Source organism: Pseudophryne corroboree, unplaced genomic scaffold (assembly GCF_028390025.1).
Source record: "Pseudophryne corroboree isolate aPseCor3 unplaced genomic scaffold, aPseCor3.hap2 scaffold_1185, whole genome shotgun sequence".
NCBI classification, from domain to species: Eukaryota; Metazoa; Chordata; class Amphibia; order Anura; family Myobatrachidae; genus Pseudophryne; species Pseudophryne corroboree.
In genome coordinates, this window is record NW_026967810.1 from 19,791 (window position 1) to 37,297 (window position 17,507).

General features: G+C 57.1%; 1 protein-coding gene across 1 annotated transcript in view; it reads right to left on the reverse strand.

Annotated features, from left to right (window-relative positions):
* Positions 1 to 1,087: 1,087 nt before the first annotated feature.
* The window catches only part of SMARCD3 (SWI/SNF related, matrix associated, actin dependent regulator of chromatin, subfamily d, member 3), a 148,517-nt gene continuing 132,097 nt past the window's right edge, over positions 1,088 to 17,507 (reverse strand). The window contains exons 12-13 of the mRNA XM_063950708.1: positions 2,894 to 2,995; positions 1,088 to 1,378 (exon numbers count right to left, since the gene is read on the reverse strand). Coding sequence (XP_063806778.1) covers positions 1,088 to 1,378; positions 2,894 to 2,995 — 393 coding nt within the window. The remainder of the gene's footprint in view (positions 1,379 to 2,893; positions 2,996 to 17,507) is intronic.

Below are 17,507 nucleotides of genomic sequence, written 5' to 3' on the forward strand. Positions count from 1 at the left end.
CTAATCCTCCACCTAGTGCCTAACCCTCCCCCTGGTGCCCAATAGTAACTGTCCCCTTGCATAGCCTAAACCTAATCCCCCCACTAGTGCCTAACCCTAACCGTCCCTCCGGCAGCCAGACCCTAACCCTCTCCCTGGTGCCTAACCGTAACTGTCCCCTTCTGCAGCCTAAATGTAACCCTCCCCAAAGTGCCTAACCCTCCCCTACACCTCCCCAAAGGGCCTAGCCCTGAACCTAAAAGTCATGTAAAGCACAAAAACTATTGGGTAGATGTAACAGGGTCTGAGTTGCCAGAGGTCCAAGATTTCATCTTAGAATGACCGTATTTTCCAAAACCAACCTGCCCATTCTCAGACAAAATCCCGGAACCCCGGAAACTCGGACCATGTCACATCTACCTTCATGTGTCAATCTGTTTTGTGTCAACCATTTGCGTGCCAACCATTTAACGCTGTTGGCCTTTTGATCCTGTCGGCCTAAGTCCATGTTGACCATTTAACTGTCAACTTTTTGAAGCTATTGTCCCTGTTGACCTATTGACCCTGCTGATCATCTGGTGTTGACTTATTGACTGTCTGTCTATTTACTATCTTTGATCCAGACAACCTGGAGTTACAATATTTTCAATTAAATGGAACTTTGCAACCAACTTCAGAGGAAGACAGTTTTGATTGTTGTTCAAGAAAACCAATGAATGGGGATTTGCTTTATAGAGCTGCCAGCTCTGACGCCCCCGGGTCACCAGGCCACTGATTCCTCTGGCTAAAAATTAGATTGTTCTAATGGCTTCAACATGAAATTCACATCCCAAGGGACTAGCGAGGACTGAACAGTGATCACCCTGCTACCAGTCTGTACTTCCGGAGTAAGTGCTGCCGTCTCCAGCAAGAAAACAGCTGAAAGTTGAACCACGTTGGAAGACACAATGGCAATAGGTGACTGTACAGCAGAGGGGAAATTTCTTCCTCCCACACCAGCCGACTCTGTATTCGTTTCTCGCTGGAACATGTCTTGGCACTGAGCATGGGATGTACAACACTTTTTGAGCCAGGATCATGCCATGAACAACCACAAGGCTGAAGTCCGTTACGATGGTGAAATTGTCCCGGTCTTTGAAGATGACACCCCAATAGATCGAGGTGCATCCTGGGAATGTCCATGTATCACAACTGACTTGTTCAGTATGGTGCTACTAGCAGCTTGGCCCTCTTCTCGTATGACCTTTCTGAGGATACGCGGCTGCATTTCCCGCAGAGGAAACAGGTGATTTAGAAGACCCTTCCACAGGACCATCATGACGCTGACCAGGAACTTCTGCAGATCCATAGTCTTTGTGCAGGAGAGCTCCATCTTGTGGTTCGGCCTCTCTGCAATCAGCTGGAAGATGGTGGGATCAGCCACCGGATCACCAGTGGAATACAGAAGTGCCAGTCCCCTCGCTGCCAGTATCATCCAGCACTAGGTGACTACAGCCATCAGCTGGATAACAGAACCATCTCACACAGTGTACGCTACTGGTTCTGTCTTCCCACCACAAACATCAAGGAAGAAGCTCTGCCACAACGGTTATTGTCTGAGAACCAGGGGTAACTTTATGCCCAACAATGGCGGCTTTAGCCAAAAAGACAATATATTTATAGAACCTCGGAGAAGTATGAACGGAGGCCGGATGGCCGTTTGTACAACTGCTCCAATGTAGCATCGTGCCGCACCGCCCAAGAGACATTCACCGGATCTGGTAGAACAAGCCACAATACTCCCTGGAACAGTGATCCCTCAAGCTACAGACTGCTAGGTCGCTAGTCAACCTCTCTTGTACGCAAAACACAAGGCTGACGTATCCTCATATCCCCTACTACATCAGGCAGGGACAAGCAACTGGGCACCACTTCTGGGTGAAAAGTAAGATGTTGCCTACTTCAAAGCACCAAAAAGGAAACAGATTCCTATTGGCTCCCGCGGGGCTGGTGGGATGTAGTGGGGAGACTCCTCACAGTGTCCTCTACAAAATAGTTAGCAGGGAAATTGTGGTTGGAGAGTGGTAGATGCGGAAACTAGAGATGGAGGCTAAAGAAGGATAAAGGAGTCTCCACCATAGTGGCTGGGAGAGACCAGAGGAGGAGAGAGGTAAGGGGCAGCACAGAGGGCCATGTGAGCAGGTCAGTGAAAGGATATGGGGAATCGGGAAACTGGTAGTGCAACAGCACGGAGCTGGAGCAGAGAGAAGAGACAGAGAGAGCAGAGGAAAGGGAGGGTTCCGGGAATAAGCGTAACACTGCTGGTACCCAGGTCTGAGAGTGCAGCTCCGGGAGAGGACCCCGTAGGGAAGGTATGCCAGTCTCTGTACTGGGAAAGAGGTGGCAGTTCAGGTTATGGATGCACAGGAAAAGGACAGGGGGCAAATGTGGATATCAGAAACCAGAAGTTTCTCCCCCGTCTGCTCCAGTTTATCTTGCCTAATGTAATAATTATTCTTCAACATTGTATAGCGTTGTACTCCATTTATACACAGAGCGGCTGACGCAGATTGGAAGCAAAAGGGACGAATGTTCCGCCAAAGAAGCCCAGATTATTCCGTAAGCAGGGCTGTACGCGTTCTGTGGTTTATACACCTCTACGGGTGATCAGCAGAGTTCTCTATACTAGGCAAAAGCCACACCTCCAAACAGGCGCAATTTCTGTTCCGCCAACCATTAGACCATTAGCTTGCTGACATGCCCTTTCCGAACCTGGTGAGAATGCCCCGTTATGCCCAGCGTAGCCGTAGAAGCCACCACCATGTGTATAGCTCTACATGCCGTGCACTGAGTTCTGGAGAATGCACTGATACATAGATACATCATGTCACATACATATCACATACATGTCACATACATGGTACTGGCATCTCACCTTGCAGTAGAAGTACCGGCTGACGGCCTCCTGGGACCAGGGCTCCTGGTAGAAGTCCGCTCTCCTCTCCTGTTCTGGGTTTCCCACCACATCCGTCATAATCTAATAAGATAGAAACATCTCCCATCGTTAGTGAGGGACACAGAGGATGACGGGAGGAGGCAGGGATGTGTGACAGTGGAGAGAGGACAAAGAGGATGACGGGAGGTGGCTGGGATGTGTGACAGTGGAGAGAGGACACAGAGGATGACGGGAGGCGGCTGGGATGTGTGACAGTGGAGAGAGATACACAGAGGATGACGGGAGGTGGCTGGGATGTGTGACAGTGGAGAGAGGACACAGAGGATGACGGGAGGCGGCTGGGATGTGTGACAGTGGAGAGAGGTACACAGAGGATGACGGGAGGCGGCTGGGATGTGTGACAGTGGAGAGAGGACACAGAGGATGACGGGAGGAGGCTGGGATGTGTGACAGTGGAGAGAGGTACACAGAGGATGACGGGAGGTGGCTGGGATGTGTGAAAGTTGAGAGAGGACACAGAGGATGACGGGAGGCGGCTGGGATGTGTGACAGTGGAGAGAGGTACACAGAGGATGACGGGAGGCGGCTGGGATGTGTGACAGTGGAGAGAGGTACACAGAGGATGACAGGAGGCGGCTGGGATGTGTGACAGTAAAGAGAGGACATAGAGGATAACGGGAGGTGGCTGGGATGTGTGACAGTGGAAAGAGGACACAGAGGATGACGGGAGGTGGCTGGGATGTGTGACAGTAAAGAGAGGACACAGAGGATGACGGGAGGCGGCTGGGATGTGTGACAGTGGAGAGAGGATGCAGAGGATGACGGGAGGCGGCTGGGGTGTGTGACAGTAAAGAGAGGACACAGAGGATGACGGGAGGCTGCTGGGATGTGTGACAGTGGAGAGAGGATGCAGAGGATGACGGGAGGCGGCTGGGGTGTGTGACAGTAAAGAGAGGACAAAGAGGATGACGGGAGGTGGCTGGGATGTGTGACAGTGGAGAGAGGACACAGAGGATGACGGGAGGTGGCTGGGATGTGTGACAGTAAAGAGAGGACACAGAGGATGACGGGAGGTGGCTGGGATGTGTGACAGTGGATAGAGGACACAGAGGATGACGGGAGGCGGCTGGGATGTGTGACAGTGGAGAGAGGACACAGAGGATGATGGGAGGAGGCTGGGATGTGTGACAGTGGAGAGAGGTACACAGAGGATGACGGGAGGTGGCTGGGATGTGTGACAGTGGAGAGAGGACACAGAGGATGACGGGAGGCGGCTGGGATGTGTGACAGTGGAGAGAGGTACACAGAGGATGACAGGAGGCGTCTGGGATGTGTGACAGTAAAGAGAGGACATAGAGGATGACGGGAGGTGGCTGGGATGTGTGACAGTGGAGAGAGGACACAGAGGATGACGGGAGGCGGCTGGGATGTGTGACAGTGGAGAGAGGATGCAGAGGATGACGGGAGGCGGCTGGGGTGTGTGACAGTAAAGAGAGGACAAAGAGGATGACGGGAGGTGGCTGGGATGTGTGACAGTGGAGAGAGGACACAGAGGATGACGGGAGGTGGCTGGGATGTGTGACAGTAAAGAGAGGACACAGAGGATGACGGGAGGTGGCTGGGATGTGTGACAGTGGATAGAGGACACAGAGGATGACGGGAGGCAGCTGGGATGTGTGACAGTGGAGAGAGGACACAGAGGATGACGGGAGGTGGCTGGGATGTGTGACAGTGGAGAGAGGACACAGAGGATGACGGGAGGAGGCTGGGATGTGTGACAGTGGAGAGAGGACACAGAGGATGACGGGAGGCGGCTGGGATGTGTGACAGTGGACACAGGACACTGAGGATGACGGGAGGCGGGTGGGATGTGTGACAGTGGAGAGAGGGACACACAGGATGATGGGAGGCGGCTGGGATGTGTGACAGTAGAGAGAGGGACACAGAGCATGACGGGAGGCGGCTGGGATGTGTGACAGTGGAGAGAGGACACAGAGGATGATGGGAGAAGGCTGGGATGTGTGACAGTGGAGAGAGGACGCAGAGGATGATAGGAGGCGGCTGGGGTGTGTGACAGTGGAGAGAGGACACAGAGGATGACGGGAGGCGGCTGGGATGTGTGACAGTGGAGAGAGGACACAGAGGATGACGGGAGGTGGCTGGGATGTGTGACAGTAAAGAGAGGACACAGAGGATGACGGGAGGTGGCTGGGATGTGTGACAGTGGAGAGAGGACACAGAGGATGACGGGAGGCAGCTGGGATGTGTGACAGTGGAGAGAGGGACACAGAGGATGATGGGAGGTGGCTGGGATGTGTGACAGTGGAGAGAGGGACATAGAGGATGACGGGAGGTGGCTGGGATGTGTGACAGTAAAGAGAGGACACAGAGGATGACGGGAGGTGGCTGGGATGTGTGACAGTGGAGAGAGGACACAGAGGATGATGGGAGAAGGCTGGGATGTGTGACAGCGGAGAGAGGACGCAGAGGATGATGGGAGGCGGCTGGGATGTGTGACAGTAAAGAGAGGACACAGAGGATGACGGGAGGTGACTGGGATGTGTGACAGTGGAGAGAGGGACACAGAGGATGACGGGAGGTGGCTGGGATGTGTGACAGTGGAGAGAGGACACAGAGGATGACGGGAGGCGGCTGGGATGTGTGACAGTGGAGAGAGGGACACAGAAGATGACGGGAGGAGGCTGGGATGTGTGACAATGGAGTGAGGGACACAGAGGATGACGGGAGGCGGCTGGGATGTGTGACAGTGGAGAGAGGACACAGAGGATGACGGGAGGCGGCTGGGATGTGTGACAGTGGAGAGAGGACACAGAGGATGACGGGAGGAGGCTGGGATGTGTGACAGTGGAGAGAGAACACAGAGGATGACGGGAGGCGGCTGGGATGTGTGACAGTGGAGAGAGGGACACAGAGGATGATGGGAGGTGGCTGGGATGTGTGACAGTGGAGAGAGGGACACAGAAGATGACGGGAGGAGGCTGGGATGTGTGACAGTGGAGAGAGGACACAGAGGATGACAGGAGATGGCTGGGATGTGTGACAGTGGAGAGAGGGACACAGAGGATGACGGGAGGCGGCTGGGATGTGTGCCAGTGGAGAGAGGGACACAGAGGATGACGGTAGGCGGCTGGGATGTGTGACAGTGAAGAGAGGACACAGAGGATGACGGGAGGAGCCTGGGATGTGTGACAGTGGAGAGAGGACACAGAGGATGACGGGAGGAGTCTGGGATGTGTGACAGTGGAGAGAAGACACAGAGGATGACGGGAGGAGGCTGGGATGTGTGACAGTGGAGAGAGGACGCAGAGGATGACGGGAGGAGGCTGGGATGTGTGAAAGTGGAGAGAGGGACACAGAGGATGACGGGAGGCGGCTGGGATGTGTGACAGTGGAGAGAGGGACACAGAAGATGACGGGAGGAGGCTGGGATGTGTGACAATGGAGTGAGGGACACAGAGGATGACGGGAGGCGGCTGGGATGTGTGACAGTGGAGAGAGGACACAGAGGATGACGGGAGGAGGCTGGGATGTGTGACAGTGGAGAGAGAACACAGAGGATGACGGGAGGCGGCTGGGATGTGTGACAGTGGAGAGAGGGACACAGAGGATGATGGGAGGTGGCTGGGATGTGTGACAGTGGAGAGAGGGACACAGAAGATGACGGGAGGAGGCTGGGATGTGTGACAATGGAGTGAGGGACACATAGGATGACGGGAGGTGGCTGGGATGTGTGACAGTGGAGAGAGGACACAGAGGATGACGGGAGGCGGATGGGATGTATGACAGTGGAGAGAGGGACACAGAAGATGACGGGAGGAGGCTGGGATGTGTGACAGTGGAGAGAGGACACAGAGGATGACAGGAGATGGCTGGGATGTGTGACAGTGGAAAGAGGGACACAGAGGATGACGGGAGGCGGCTGGGATGTGTGCCAGTGGAGAGAGGACGCAGAGGATGACGGGAGGAGGCTGGGATGTGTGAAAGTGGAGAGAAGGACACAGAGGATGACGGGAGGTGGCTGGGATGTGTGACAGTGGAGAAAGGACACAGAGGATGACGGGAGGCGGCTGGGATGTGTGACAGTGGAGAGAGGACGCAGAGGATGACGGGAGGCGTCTGGGGTGTGTGACAGTGGAGAGAGGACACAGAGGATGACGGGAGGTGGCTGGGATGTGTGACAGTGGAGAGAGGACACAGAGGATGACGGGAGGCGGCTGGGATGTGTGACAGTGGAGAGAGGACACAGAGGATGACGGGAGGTGGCTGGGATGTGTGACAGTGGAGAGAGGACACAGAGGATGACGGGAGGAGGCTGGGATGTGTGACAGTGGAGAGAGGACACAGAGGATGACGGGAGGCGGCTGGGATGTGTGACAGTGGACACAGGACACTGAGGATGACGGGAGGCGGGTGGGATGTGTGACAGTGGAGAGAGGGACACACAGGATGATGGGAGGCGGCTGGGATGTGTGACAGTAGAGAGAGGGACACAGAGCATGACGGGAGGCGGCTGGGATGTGTGACAGTGGAGAGAGGACACAGAGGATGATGGGAGAAGGCTGGGATGTGTGACAGTGGAGAGAGGACGCAGAGGATGATAGGAGGCGGCTGGGGTGTGTGACAGTGGAGAGAGGACACAGAGGATGACGGGAGGCGGCTGGGATGTGTGACAGTGGAGAGAGGACACAGAGGATGACGGGAGGTGGCTGGGATGTGTGACAGTAAAGAGAGGACACAGAGGATGACGGGAGGTGGCTGGGATGTGTGACAGTGGAGAGAGGACACAGAGGATGACGGGAGGCAGCTGGGATGTGTGACAGTGGAGAGAGGGACACAGAGGATGATGGGAGGTGGCTGGGATGTGTGACAGTGGAGAGAGGGACATAGAGGATGACGGGAGGTGGCTGGGATGTGTGACAGTAAAGAGAGGACACAGAGGATGACGGGAGGTGGCTGGGATGTGTGACAGTGGAGAGAGGACACAGAGGATGACGGGAGGCAGCTGTGATGTGTGACAGTGGAGAGAGGACACAGAGGATGATGGGAGAAGGCTGGGATGTGTGACAGTGGAGAGAGGACGCAGAGGATGATGGGAGGCGGCTGGGATGTGTGACAGTAAAGAGAGGACACAGAGGATGACGGGAGGTGACTGGGATGTGTGACAGTGGAGAGAGGGACACAGAGGATGACGGGAGGTGGCTGGGATGTGTGACAGTGGAGAGAGGACACAGAGGATGACGGGAGGCGGCTGGGATGTGTGACAGTGGAGAGAGGGACACAGAAGATGACGGGAGGAGGCTGGGATGTGTGACAATGGAGTGAGGGACACAGAGGATGACGGGAGGCGGCTGGGATGTGTGACAGTGGAGAGAGGACACAGAGGATGACGGGAGGCGGCTGGGATGTGTGACAGTGGAGAGAGGACACAGAGGATGACGGGAGGAGGCTGGGATGTGTGACAGTGGAGAGAGAACACAGAGGATGACGGGAGGCGGCTGGGATGTGTGACAGTGGAGAGAGGGACACAGAGGATGATGGGAGGTGGCTGGGATGTGTGACAGTGGAGAGAGGGACACAGAAGATGACGGGAGGAGGCTGGGATGTGTGACAATGGAGTGAGGGACACATAGGATGACGGGAGGTGGCTGGGATGTGTGACAGTGGAGAGAGGACACAGAGGATGACGGGAGGCGGATGGGATGTATGACAGTGGAGAGAGGGACACAGAAGATGACGGGAGGAGGCTGGGATGTGTGACAGTGGAGAGAGGACACAGAGGATGACAGGAGATGGCTGGGATGTGTGACAGTGGAGAGAGGGACACAGAGGATGACGGGAGGCGGCTGGGATGTGTGCCAGTGGAGAGAGGGACACAGAGGATGACGGTAGGCGGCTGGGATGTGTGACAGTGAAGAGAGGACACAGAGGATGACGGGAGGAGCCTGGGATGTGTGACAGTGGAGAGAGGACACAGAGGATGACGGGAGGAGTCTGGGATGTGTGACAGTGGAGAGAAGACACAGAGGATGACGGGAGGAGGCTGGGATGTGTGACAGTGGAGAGAGGACGCAGAGGATGACGGGAGGAGGCTGGGATGTGTGAAAGTGGAGAGAAGGACACAGAGGATGACGGGAGGTGGCTGGGATGTGTGACAGTGGAGAAAGGACACAGAGGAAGACGGGAGGCGGCTGGGATGTGTGACAGTGGAGAGAGGACGCAGAGGATGATGGGAGGCGGCTGGGGTGTGTGACAGTGGAGAGAGGACACAGAGGATGACGGGAGGTGGCTGGGATGTGTGACAGTGGAGAGAGGACACAGAGGATGACGGGAGGCGGCTGGGATGTGTGACAGTGGAGAGAGGACACAGAGGATGACGGGAGGCGGCTGGGATGTGTGACAGTGGAGAGAGGACACAGAGGATGACGGGAGGCGGCTGGAATGTGTGACAGTGGAGAGAGGACACAGAGGATGACGGGAGGTGGCTGGGATGTGTGACAGTGGAGAGAGGACACAGAGGATGACGGGAGGCGGCTGGGATGTGTGACACTGGAGAGAGGGACACAGAGGATGATGGGAGGTGGCTGGGATGTGTGACAGTGGAGAGAGGACACAGAAGATGACGGGAGGAGGCTGGGATGTGTGACAATGGAGTGAGGGACACATAGGATGACGGGAGGTGGCTGGGATGTGTGACAGTGGAGAGAGGACACAGAGGATGACGGGAGGCGGATGGGATGTATGACAGTGGAGAGAGGGACACAGAAGATGACGGGAGGAGGCTGGGATGTGTGACAGTGGAGAGAGGACACAGAGGATGACAGGAGATGGCTGGGATGTGTGACAGTGGAGAGAGGGACACAGAGGATGACGGTAGGCGGCTGGGATGTGTGACAGTGAAGAGAGGACACAGAGGATGACGGGAGGCGGATGGGATGTATGACAGTGGAGAGAGGGACACAGAAGATGACGGGAGGAGGCTGGGATGTGTGACAGTGGAGAGAGGACACAGAGGATGACAGGAGATGGCTGGGATGTGTGACAGTGGAAAGAGGGACACAGAGGATGACGGGAGGCGGCTGGGATGTGTGACAGTGGAGAGAGGGACACAGAAGATGACGGGAGGAGGCTGGGATGTGTGACAATGGAGTGAGGGACACAGAGGATGACGGGAGGCGGCTGGGATGTGTGACAGTGGAGAGAGGACACAGAGGATGACGGGAGGAGGCTGGGATGTGTGACAGTGGAGAGAGAACACAGAGGATGACGGGAGGCGGCTGGGATGTGTGACAGTGGAGAGAGGGACACAGAGGATGATGGGAGGTGGCTGGGATGTGTGACAGTGGAGAGAGGGACACAGAAGATGACGGGAGGAGGCTGGGATGTGTGACAATGGAGTGAGGGACACATAGGATGACGGGAGGTGGCTGGGATGTGTGACAGTGGAGAGAGGACACAGAGGATGACGGGAGGCGGATGGGATGTATGACAGTGGAGAGAGGGACACAGAAGATGACGGGAGGAGGCTGGGATGTGTGACAGTGGAGAGAGGACACAGAGGATGACAGGAGATGGCTGGGATGTGTGACAGTGGAAAGAGGGACACAGAGGATGACGGGAGGCGGCTGGGATGTGTGCCAGTGGAGAGAGGACGCAGAGGATGACGGGAGGAGGCTGGGATGTGTGAAAGTGGAGAGAAGGACACAGAGGATGACGGGAGGTGGCTGGGATGTGTGACAGTGGAGAAAGGACACAGAGGATGACGGGAGGCGGCTGGGATGTGTGACAGTGGAGAGAGGACGCAGAGGATGACGGGAGGCGTCTGGGGTGTGTGACAGTGGAGAGAGGACACAGAGGATGACGGGAGGTGGCTGGGATGTGTGACAGTGGAGAGAGGACACAGAGGATGACGGGAGGCGGCTGGGATGTGTGACAGTGGAGAGAGGACACAGAGGATGACGGGAGGTGGCTGGGATGTGTGACAGTGGAGAGAGGACACAGAGGATGACGGGAGGAGGCTGGGATGTGTGACAGTGGAGAGAGGACACAGAGGATGACGGGAGGCGGCTGGGATGTGTGACAGTGGACACAGGACACTGAGGATGACGGGAGGCGGGTGGGATGTGTGACAGTGGAGAGAGGGACACACAGGATGATGGGAGGCGGCTGGGATGTGTGACAGTAGAGAGAGGGACACAGAGCATGACGGGAGGCGGCTGGGATGTGTGACAGTGGAGAGAGGACACAGAGGATGATGGGAGAAGGCTGGGATGTGTGACAGTGGAGAGAGGACGCAGAGGATGATAGGAGGCGGCTGGGGTGTGTGACAGTGGAGAGAGGACACAGAGGATGACGGGAGGCGGCTGGGATGTGTGACAGTGGAGAGAGGACACAGAGGATGACGGGAGGTGGCTGGGATGTGTGACAGTAAAGAGAGGACACAGAGGATGACGGGAGGTGGCTGGGATGTGTGACAGTGGAGAGAGGACACAGAGGATGACGGGAGGCAGCTGGGATGTGTGACAGTGGAGAGAGGGACACAGAGGATGATGGGAGGTGGCTGGGATGTGTGACAGTGGAGAGAGGGACATAGAGGATGACGGGAGGTGGCTGGGATGTGTGACAGTAAAGAGAGGACACAGAGGATGACGGGAGGTGGCTGGGATGTGTGACAGTGGAGAGAGGACACAGAGGATGACGGGAGGCAGCTGTGATGTGTGACAGTGGAGAGAGGACACAGAGGATGATGGGAGAAGGCTGGGATGTGTGACAGTGGAGAGAGGACGCAGAGGATGATGGGAGGCGGCTGGGATGTGTGACAGTAAAGAGAGGACACAGAGGATGACGGGAGGTGACTGGGATGTGTGACAGTGGAGAGAGGGACACAGAGGATGACGGGAGGTGGCTGGGATGTGTGACAGTGGAGAGAGGACACAGAGGATGACGGGAGGCGGCTGGGATGTGTGACAGTGGAGAGAGGGACACAGAAGATGACGGGAGGAGGCTGGGATGTGTGACAATGGAGTGAGGGACACAGAGGATGACGGGAGGCGGCTGGGATGTGTGACAGTGGAGAGAGGACACAGAGGATGACGGGAGGCGGCTGGGATGTGTGACAGTGGAGAGAGGACACAGAGGATGACGGGAGGAGGCTGGGATGTGTGACAGTGGAGAGAGAACACAGAGGATGACGGGAGGCGGCTGGGATGTGTGACAGTGGAGAGAGGGACACAGAGGATGATGGGAGGTGGCTGGGATGTGTGACAGTGGAGAGAGGGACACAGAAGATGACGGGAGGAGGCTGGGATGTGTGACAATGGAGTGAGGGACACATAGGATGACGGGAGGTGGCTGGGATGTGTGACAGTGGAGAGAGGACACAGAGGATGACGGGAGGCGGATGGGATGTATGACAGTGGAGAGAGGGACACAGAAGATGACGGGAGGAGGCTGGGATGTGTGACAGTGGAGAGAGGACACAGAGGATGACAGGAGATGGCTGGGATGTGTGACAGTGGAGAGAGGGACACAGAGGATGACGGGAGGCGGCTGGGATGTGTGCCAGTGGAGAGAGGGACACAGAGGATGACGGTAGGCGGCTGGGATGTGTGACAGTGAAGAGAGGACACAGAGGATGACGGGAGGAGCCTGGGATGTGTGACAGTGGAGAGAGGACACAGAGGATGACGGGAGGAGTCTGGGATGTGTGACAGTGGAGAGAAGACACAGAGGATGACGGGAGGAGGCTGGGATGTGTGACAGTGGAGAGAGGACGCAGAGGATGACGGGAGGAGGCTGGGATGTGTGAAAGTGGAGAGAAGGACACAGAGGATGACGGGAGGTGGCTGGGATGTGTGACAGTGGAGAAAGGACACAGAGGAAGACGGGAGGCGGCTGGGATGTGTGACAGTGGAGAGAGGACGCAGAGGATGATGGGAGGCGGCTGGGGTGTGTGACAGTGGAGAGAGGACACAGAGGATGACGGGAGGTGGCTGGGATGTGTGACAGTGGAGAGAGGACACAGAGGATGACGGGAGGCGGCTGGGATGTGTGACAGTGGAGAGAGGACACAGAGGATGACGGGAGGCGGCTGGGATGTGTGACAGTGGAGAGAGGACACAGAGGATGACGGGAGGCGGCTGGAATGTGTGACAGTGGAGAGAGGACACAGAGGATGACGGGAGGTGGCTGGGATGTGTGACAGTGGAGAGAGGACACAGAGGATGACGGGAGGCGGCTGGGATGTGTGACACTGGAGAGAGGGACACAGAGGATGATGGGAGGTGGCTGGGATGTGTGACAGTGGAGAGAGGACACAGAAGATGACGGGAGGAGGCTGGGATGTGTGACAATGGAGTGAGGGACACATAGGATGACGGGAGGTGGCTGGGATGTGTGACAGTGGAGAGAGGACACAGAGGATGACGGGAGGCGGATGGGATGTATGACAGTGGAGAGAGGGACACAGAAGATGACGGGAGGAGGCTGGGATGTGTGACAGTGGAGAGAGGACACAGAGGATGACAGGAGATGGCTGGGATGTGTGACAGTGGAGAGAGGGACACAGAGGATGACGGTAGGCGGCTGGGATGTGTGACAGTGAAGAGAGGACACAGAGGATGACGGGAGGAGCCTGGGATGTGTGACAATGGAGAGAGGACACAGAGGATGACGGGAGGAGTCTGGGATGTGTGACAGTGGAGAGAAGACACAGAGGATGACGGGAGGCGGCTGGGATGTGTGACAGTGGAGAGAGGACACAGAGGATGACGGGAGGCGGCTGGGATGTGTGACAGTGGAGAGAGGACGCAGTGGATGACGGGAGGAGGCTGGGATGTGTGACAGTGGAGAGAAGAACACAGAGGATGACGGGAGGTGGCTGGGATGTGTGACAGTGGAGAGAGGACACAGAGGATGACGGGAGGCGGCTGGGATGTGTGACAGTGGAGAGAGGACGCAGAGGATGATGGGAGGCGGCTGGGGTGTGTGACAGTGGAGAGAGGACACAGAGGATGACGGGAGGTGGCTGGGATGTGTGACAGTGGAGAGAGGACACAGAGGATGACGGGAGGCGGCTGGGATGTGTGACAGTGGAGAGAGGACACAGAGGATGACGGGAGGTGGCTGGGATGTGTGACAGTGGAGAGAGGACACAGAGGATGACGGGAGGAGGCTGGGATGTGTGACAGGGGAGAGAGGACACAGAGGATGACGGGAGGCGGCTGGGATGTGTGACAGTGGACACAGGACACTGAGGATGACGGGAGGCGGGTGGGATGTGTGACAGTGGAGAGAGGGACACACAGGATGATGGGAGGCGGCTGGGATGTGTGACAGTAGAGAGAGGGACACAGAGCATGACGGGAGGCGGCTGGGATGTGTGACAGTGGAGAGAGGACACAGAGGATGATGGGAGAAGGCTGGGATGTGTGACAGTGGAGAGAGGACGCAGAGGATGATAGGAGGCGGCTGGGGTGTGTGACAGTGGAGAGAGGACACAGAGGATGACGGGAGGCGGCTGGGATGTGTGACAGTGGAGAGAGGACACAGAGGATGACGGGAGGTGGCTGGGATGTGTGACAGTAAAGAGAGGACACAGAGGATGACGGGAGGTGGCTGGGATGTGTGACAGTGGAGAGAGGACACAGAGGATGACGGGAGGCGGATGGGATGTATGACAGTGGAGAGAGGGACACAGAAGATGACGGGAGGAGGCTGGGATGTGTGACAGTGGAGAGAGGACACAGAGGATGACAGGAGATGGCTGGGATGTGTGACAGTGGAGAGAGGGACACATAGGATGACGGGAGGTGGCTGGGATGTGTGACAGTGGAGAGAGGACACAGAGGATGACGGGAGGCGGATGGGATGTATGACAGTGGAGAGAGGGACACAGAAGATGACGGGAGGAGGCTGGGATGTGTGACAGTGGAGAGAGGACACAGAGGATGACAGGAGATGGCTGGGATGTGTGACAGTGGAGAGAGGGACACAGAGGATGACGGGAGGCGGCTGGGATGTGTGCCAGTGGAGAGAGGACGCAGAGGATGACGGGAGGAGGCTGGGATGTGTGAAAGTGGAGAGAAGGACACAGAGGATGACGGGAGGTGGCTGGGATGTGTGACAGTGGAGAAAGGACACAGAGGATGACGGGAGGCGGCTGGGATGTGTGACAGTGGAGAGAGGACGCAGAGGATGATGGGAGGCGTCTGGGGTGTGTGACAGTGGAGAGAGGACACAGAGGATGACGGGAGGCGGCTGGGATGTGTGACAGTGGAGAGAGGACACAGAGGATGACGGGAGGCGGCTGGGATGTGTGACAGTGGAGAGAGGACACAGAGGATGACGGGAGGTGGCTGGGATGTGTGACAGTGGAGAGAGGACACAGAGGATGACGGGAGGCGGCTGGGATGTGTGACAGTGGACACAGGACACTGAGGATGACGGGAGGCGGGTGGGATGTGTGACAGTGGAGAGAGGGACACACAGGATGATGGGAGGCGGCTGGGATGTGTGACAGTAGAGAGAGGGACACAGAGCATGACGGGAGGCGGCTGGGATGTGTGACAGTGGAGAGAGGACACAGAGGATGATGGGAGAAGGCTGGGATGTGTGACAGTGGAGAGAGGACGCAGAGGATGATAGGAGGCGGCTGGGGTGTGTGACAGTGGAGAGAGGACACAGAGGATGACGGGAGGCGGCTGGGATGTGTGACAGTGGAGAGAGGACACAGAGGATGACGGGAGGTGGCTGGGATGTGTGACAGTAAAGAGAGGACACAGAGGATGACGGGAGGTGGCTGGGATGTGTGACAGTGGAGAGAGGACACAGAGGATGACGGGAGGCAGCTGGGATGTGTGACAGTGGAGAGAGGGACACAGAGGATGATGGGAGGTGGCTGTGATGTGTGACAGTGGAGAGAGGGACATAGAGGATGACGGGAGGTGGCTGGGATGTGTGACAGTAAAGAGAGGACACAGAGGATGACGGGAGGTGGCTGGGATGTGTGACAGTGGAGAGAGGACACAGAGGATGACGGGAGGCAGCTGTGATGTGTGACAGTGGAGAGAGGACACAGAGGATGATGGGAGGCGGCTGGGATGTGTGACAGTGGAGAGAGGACGCAGAGGATGATGGGAGGCGGCTGGGATGTGTGACAGTAAAGAGAGGACACAGAGGATGACGGGAGGTGACTGGGATGTGTGACAGTGGAGAGAGGGACACAGAGGATGACGGGAGGTGGCTGGGATGTGTGACAGTGGAGAGAGGACACAGAGGATGACGGGAGGCGGCTGGGATGTGTGACAGTGGAGAGAGGGACACAGAAGATGACGGGAGGAGGCTGGGATGTGTGACAATGGAGTGAGGGACACAGAGGATGACGGGAGGCGGCTGGGATGTGTGACAGTGGAGAGAGGACACAGAGGATGACGGGAGGCGGCTGGGATGTGTGACAGTGGAGAGAGGACACAGAGGATGACGGGAGGAGGCTGGGATGTGTGACAGTGGAGAGAGAACACAGAGGATGACGGGAGGCGGCTGGGATGTGTGACAGTGGAGAGAGGGACACAGAGGATGATGGGAGGTGGCTGGGATGTGTGACAGTGGAGAGAGGGACACAGAAGATGACGGGATGTGTGACAATGGAGTGAGGGACACATAGGATGACGGGAGGTGGCTGGGATGTGTGACAGTGGAGAGAGGACACAGAGGATGACGGGAGGCGGATGGGATGTATGACAGTGGAGAGAGGGACACAGAAGATGACGGGAGGAGGCTGGGATGTGTGACAGTGGAGAGAGGACACAGAGGATGACAGGAGATGGCTGGGATGTGTGACAGTGGAGAGAGGGACACAGAGGATGACGGGAGGCGGCTGGGATGTGTGCCAGTGGAGAGAGGGACACAGAGGATGACGGTAGGCGGCTGGGATGTGTGACAGTGAAGAGAGGACACAGAGGATGACGGGAGGAGCCTGGGATGTGTGACAGTGGAGAGAGGACACAGAGGATGACGGGAGGAGTCTGGGATGTGTGACAGTGGAGAGAAGACACAGAGGATGACGGGAGGAGGCTGGGATGTGTGACAGTGGAGAGAGGACGCAGAGGATGACGGGAGGAGGCTGGGATGTGTGAAAGTGGAGAGAAGGACACAGAGGATGACGGGAGGTGGCTGGGATGTGTGACAGTGGAGAAAGGACACAGAGGATGACGGGAGGCGGCTGGGATGTGTGACAGTGGAGAGAGGACGCAGAGGATGATGGGAGGCGGCTGGGGTGTGTGACAGTGGAGAGAGGACACAGAGGATGACGGGAGGTGGCTGGGATGTGTGACAGTGGAGAGAGGACACAGAGGATGACGGGAGGCGGCTGGGATGTGTGACAGTGGAGAGAGGACACAGAGGATGACGGGAGGCGGCTGGAATGTGTGACAGTGGAGAGAGGACACAGAGGATGACGGGAGGTGGCTGGGATGTGTGACAGTGGAGAGAGGACACAGAGGATGACGGGAGGCGGCTGGGATGTGTGACACTGGAGAGAGGGACACAGAGGATGATGGGAGGTGGCTGGGATGTG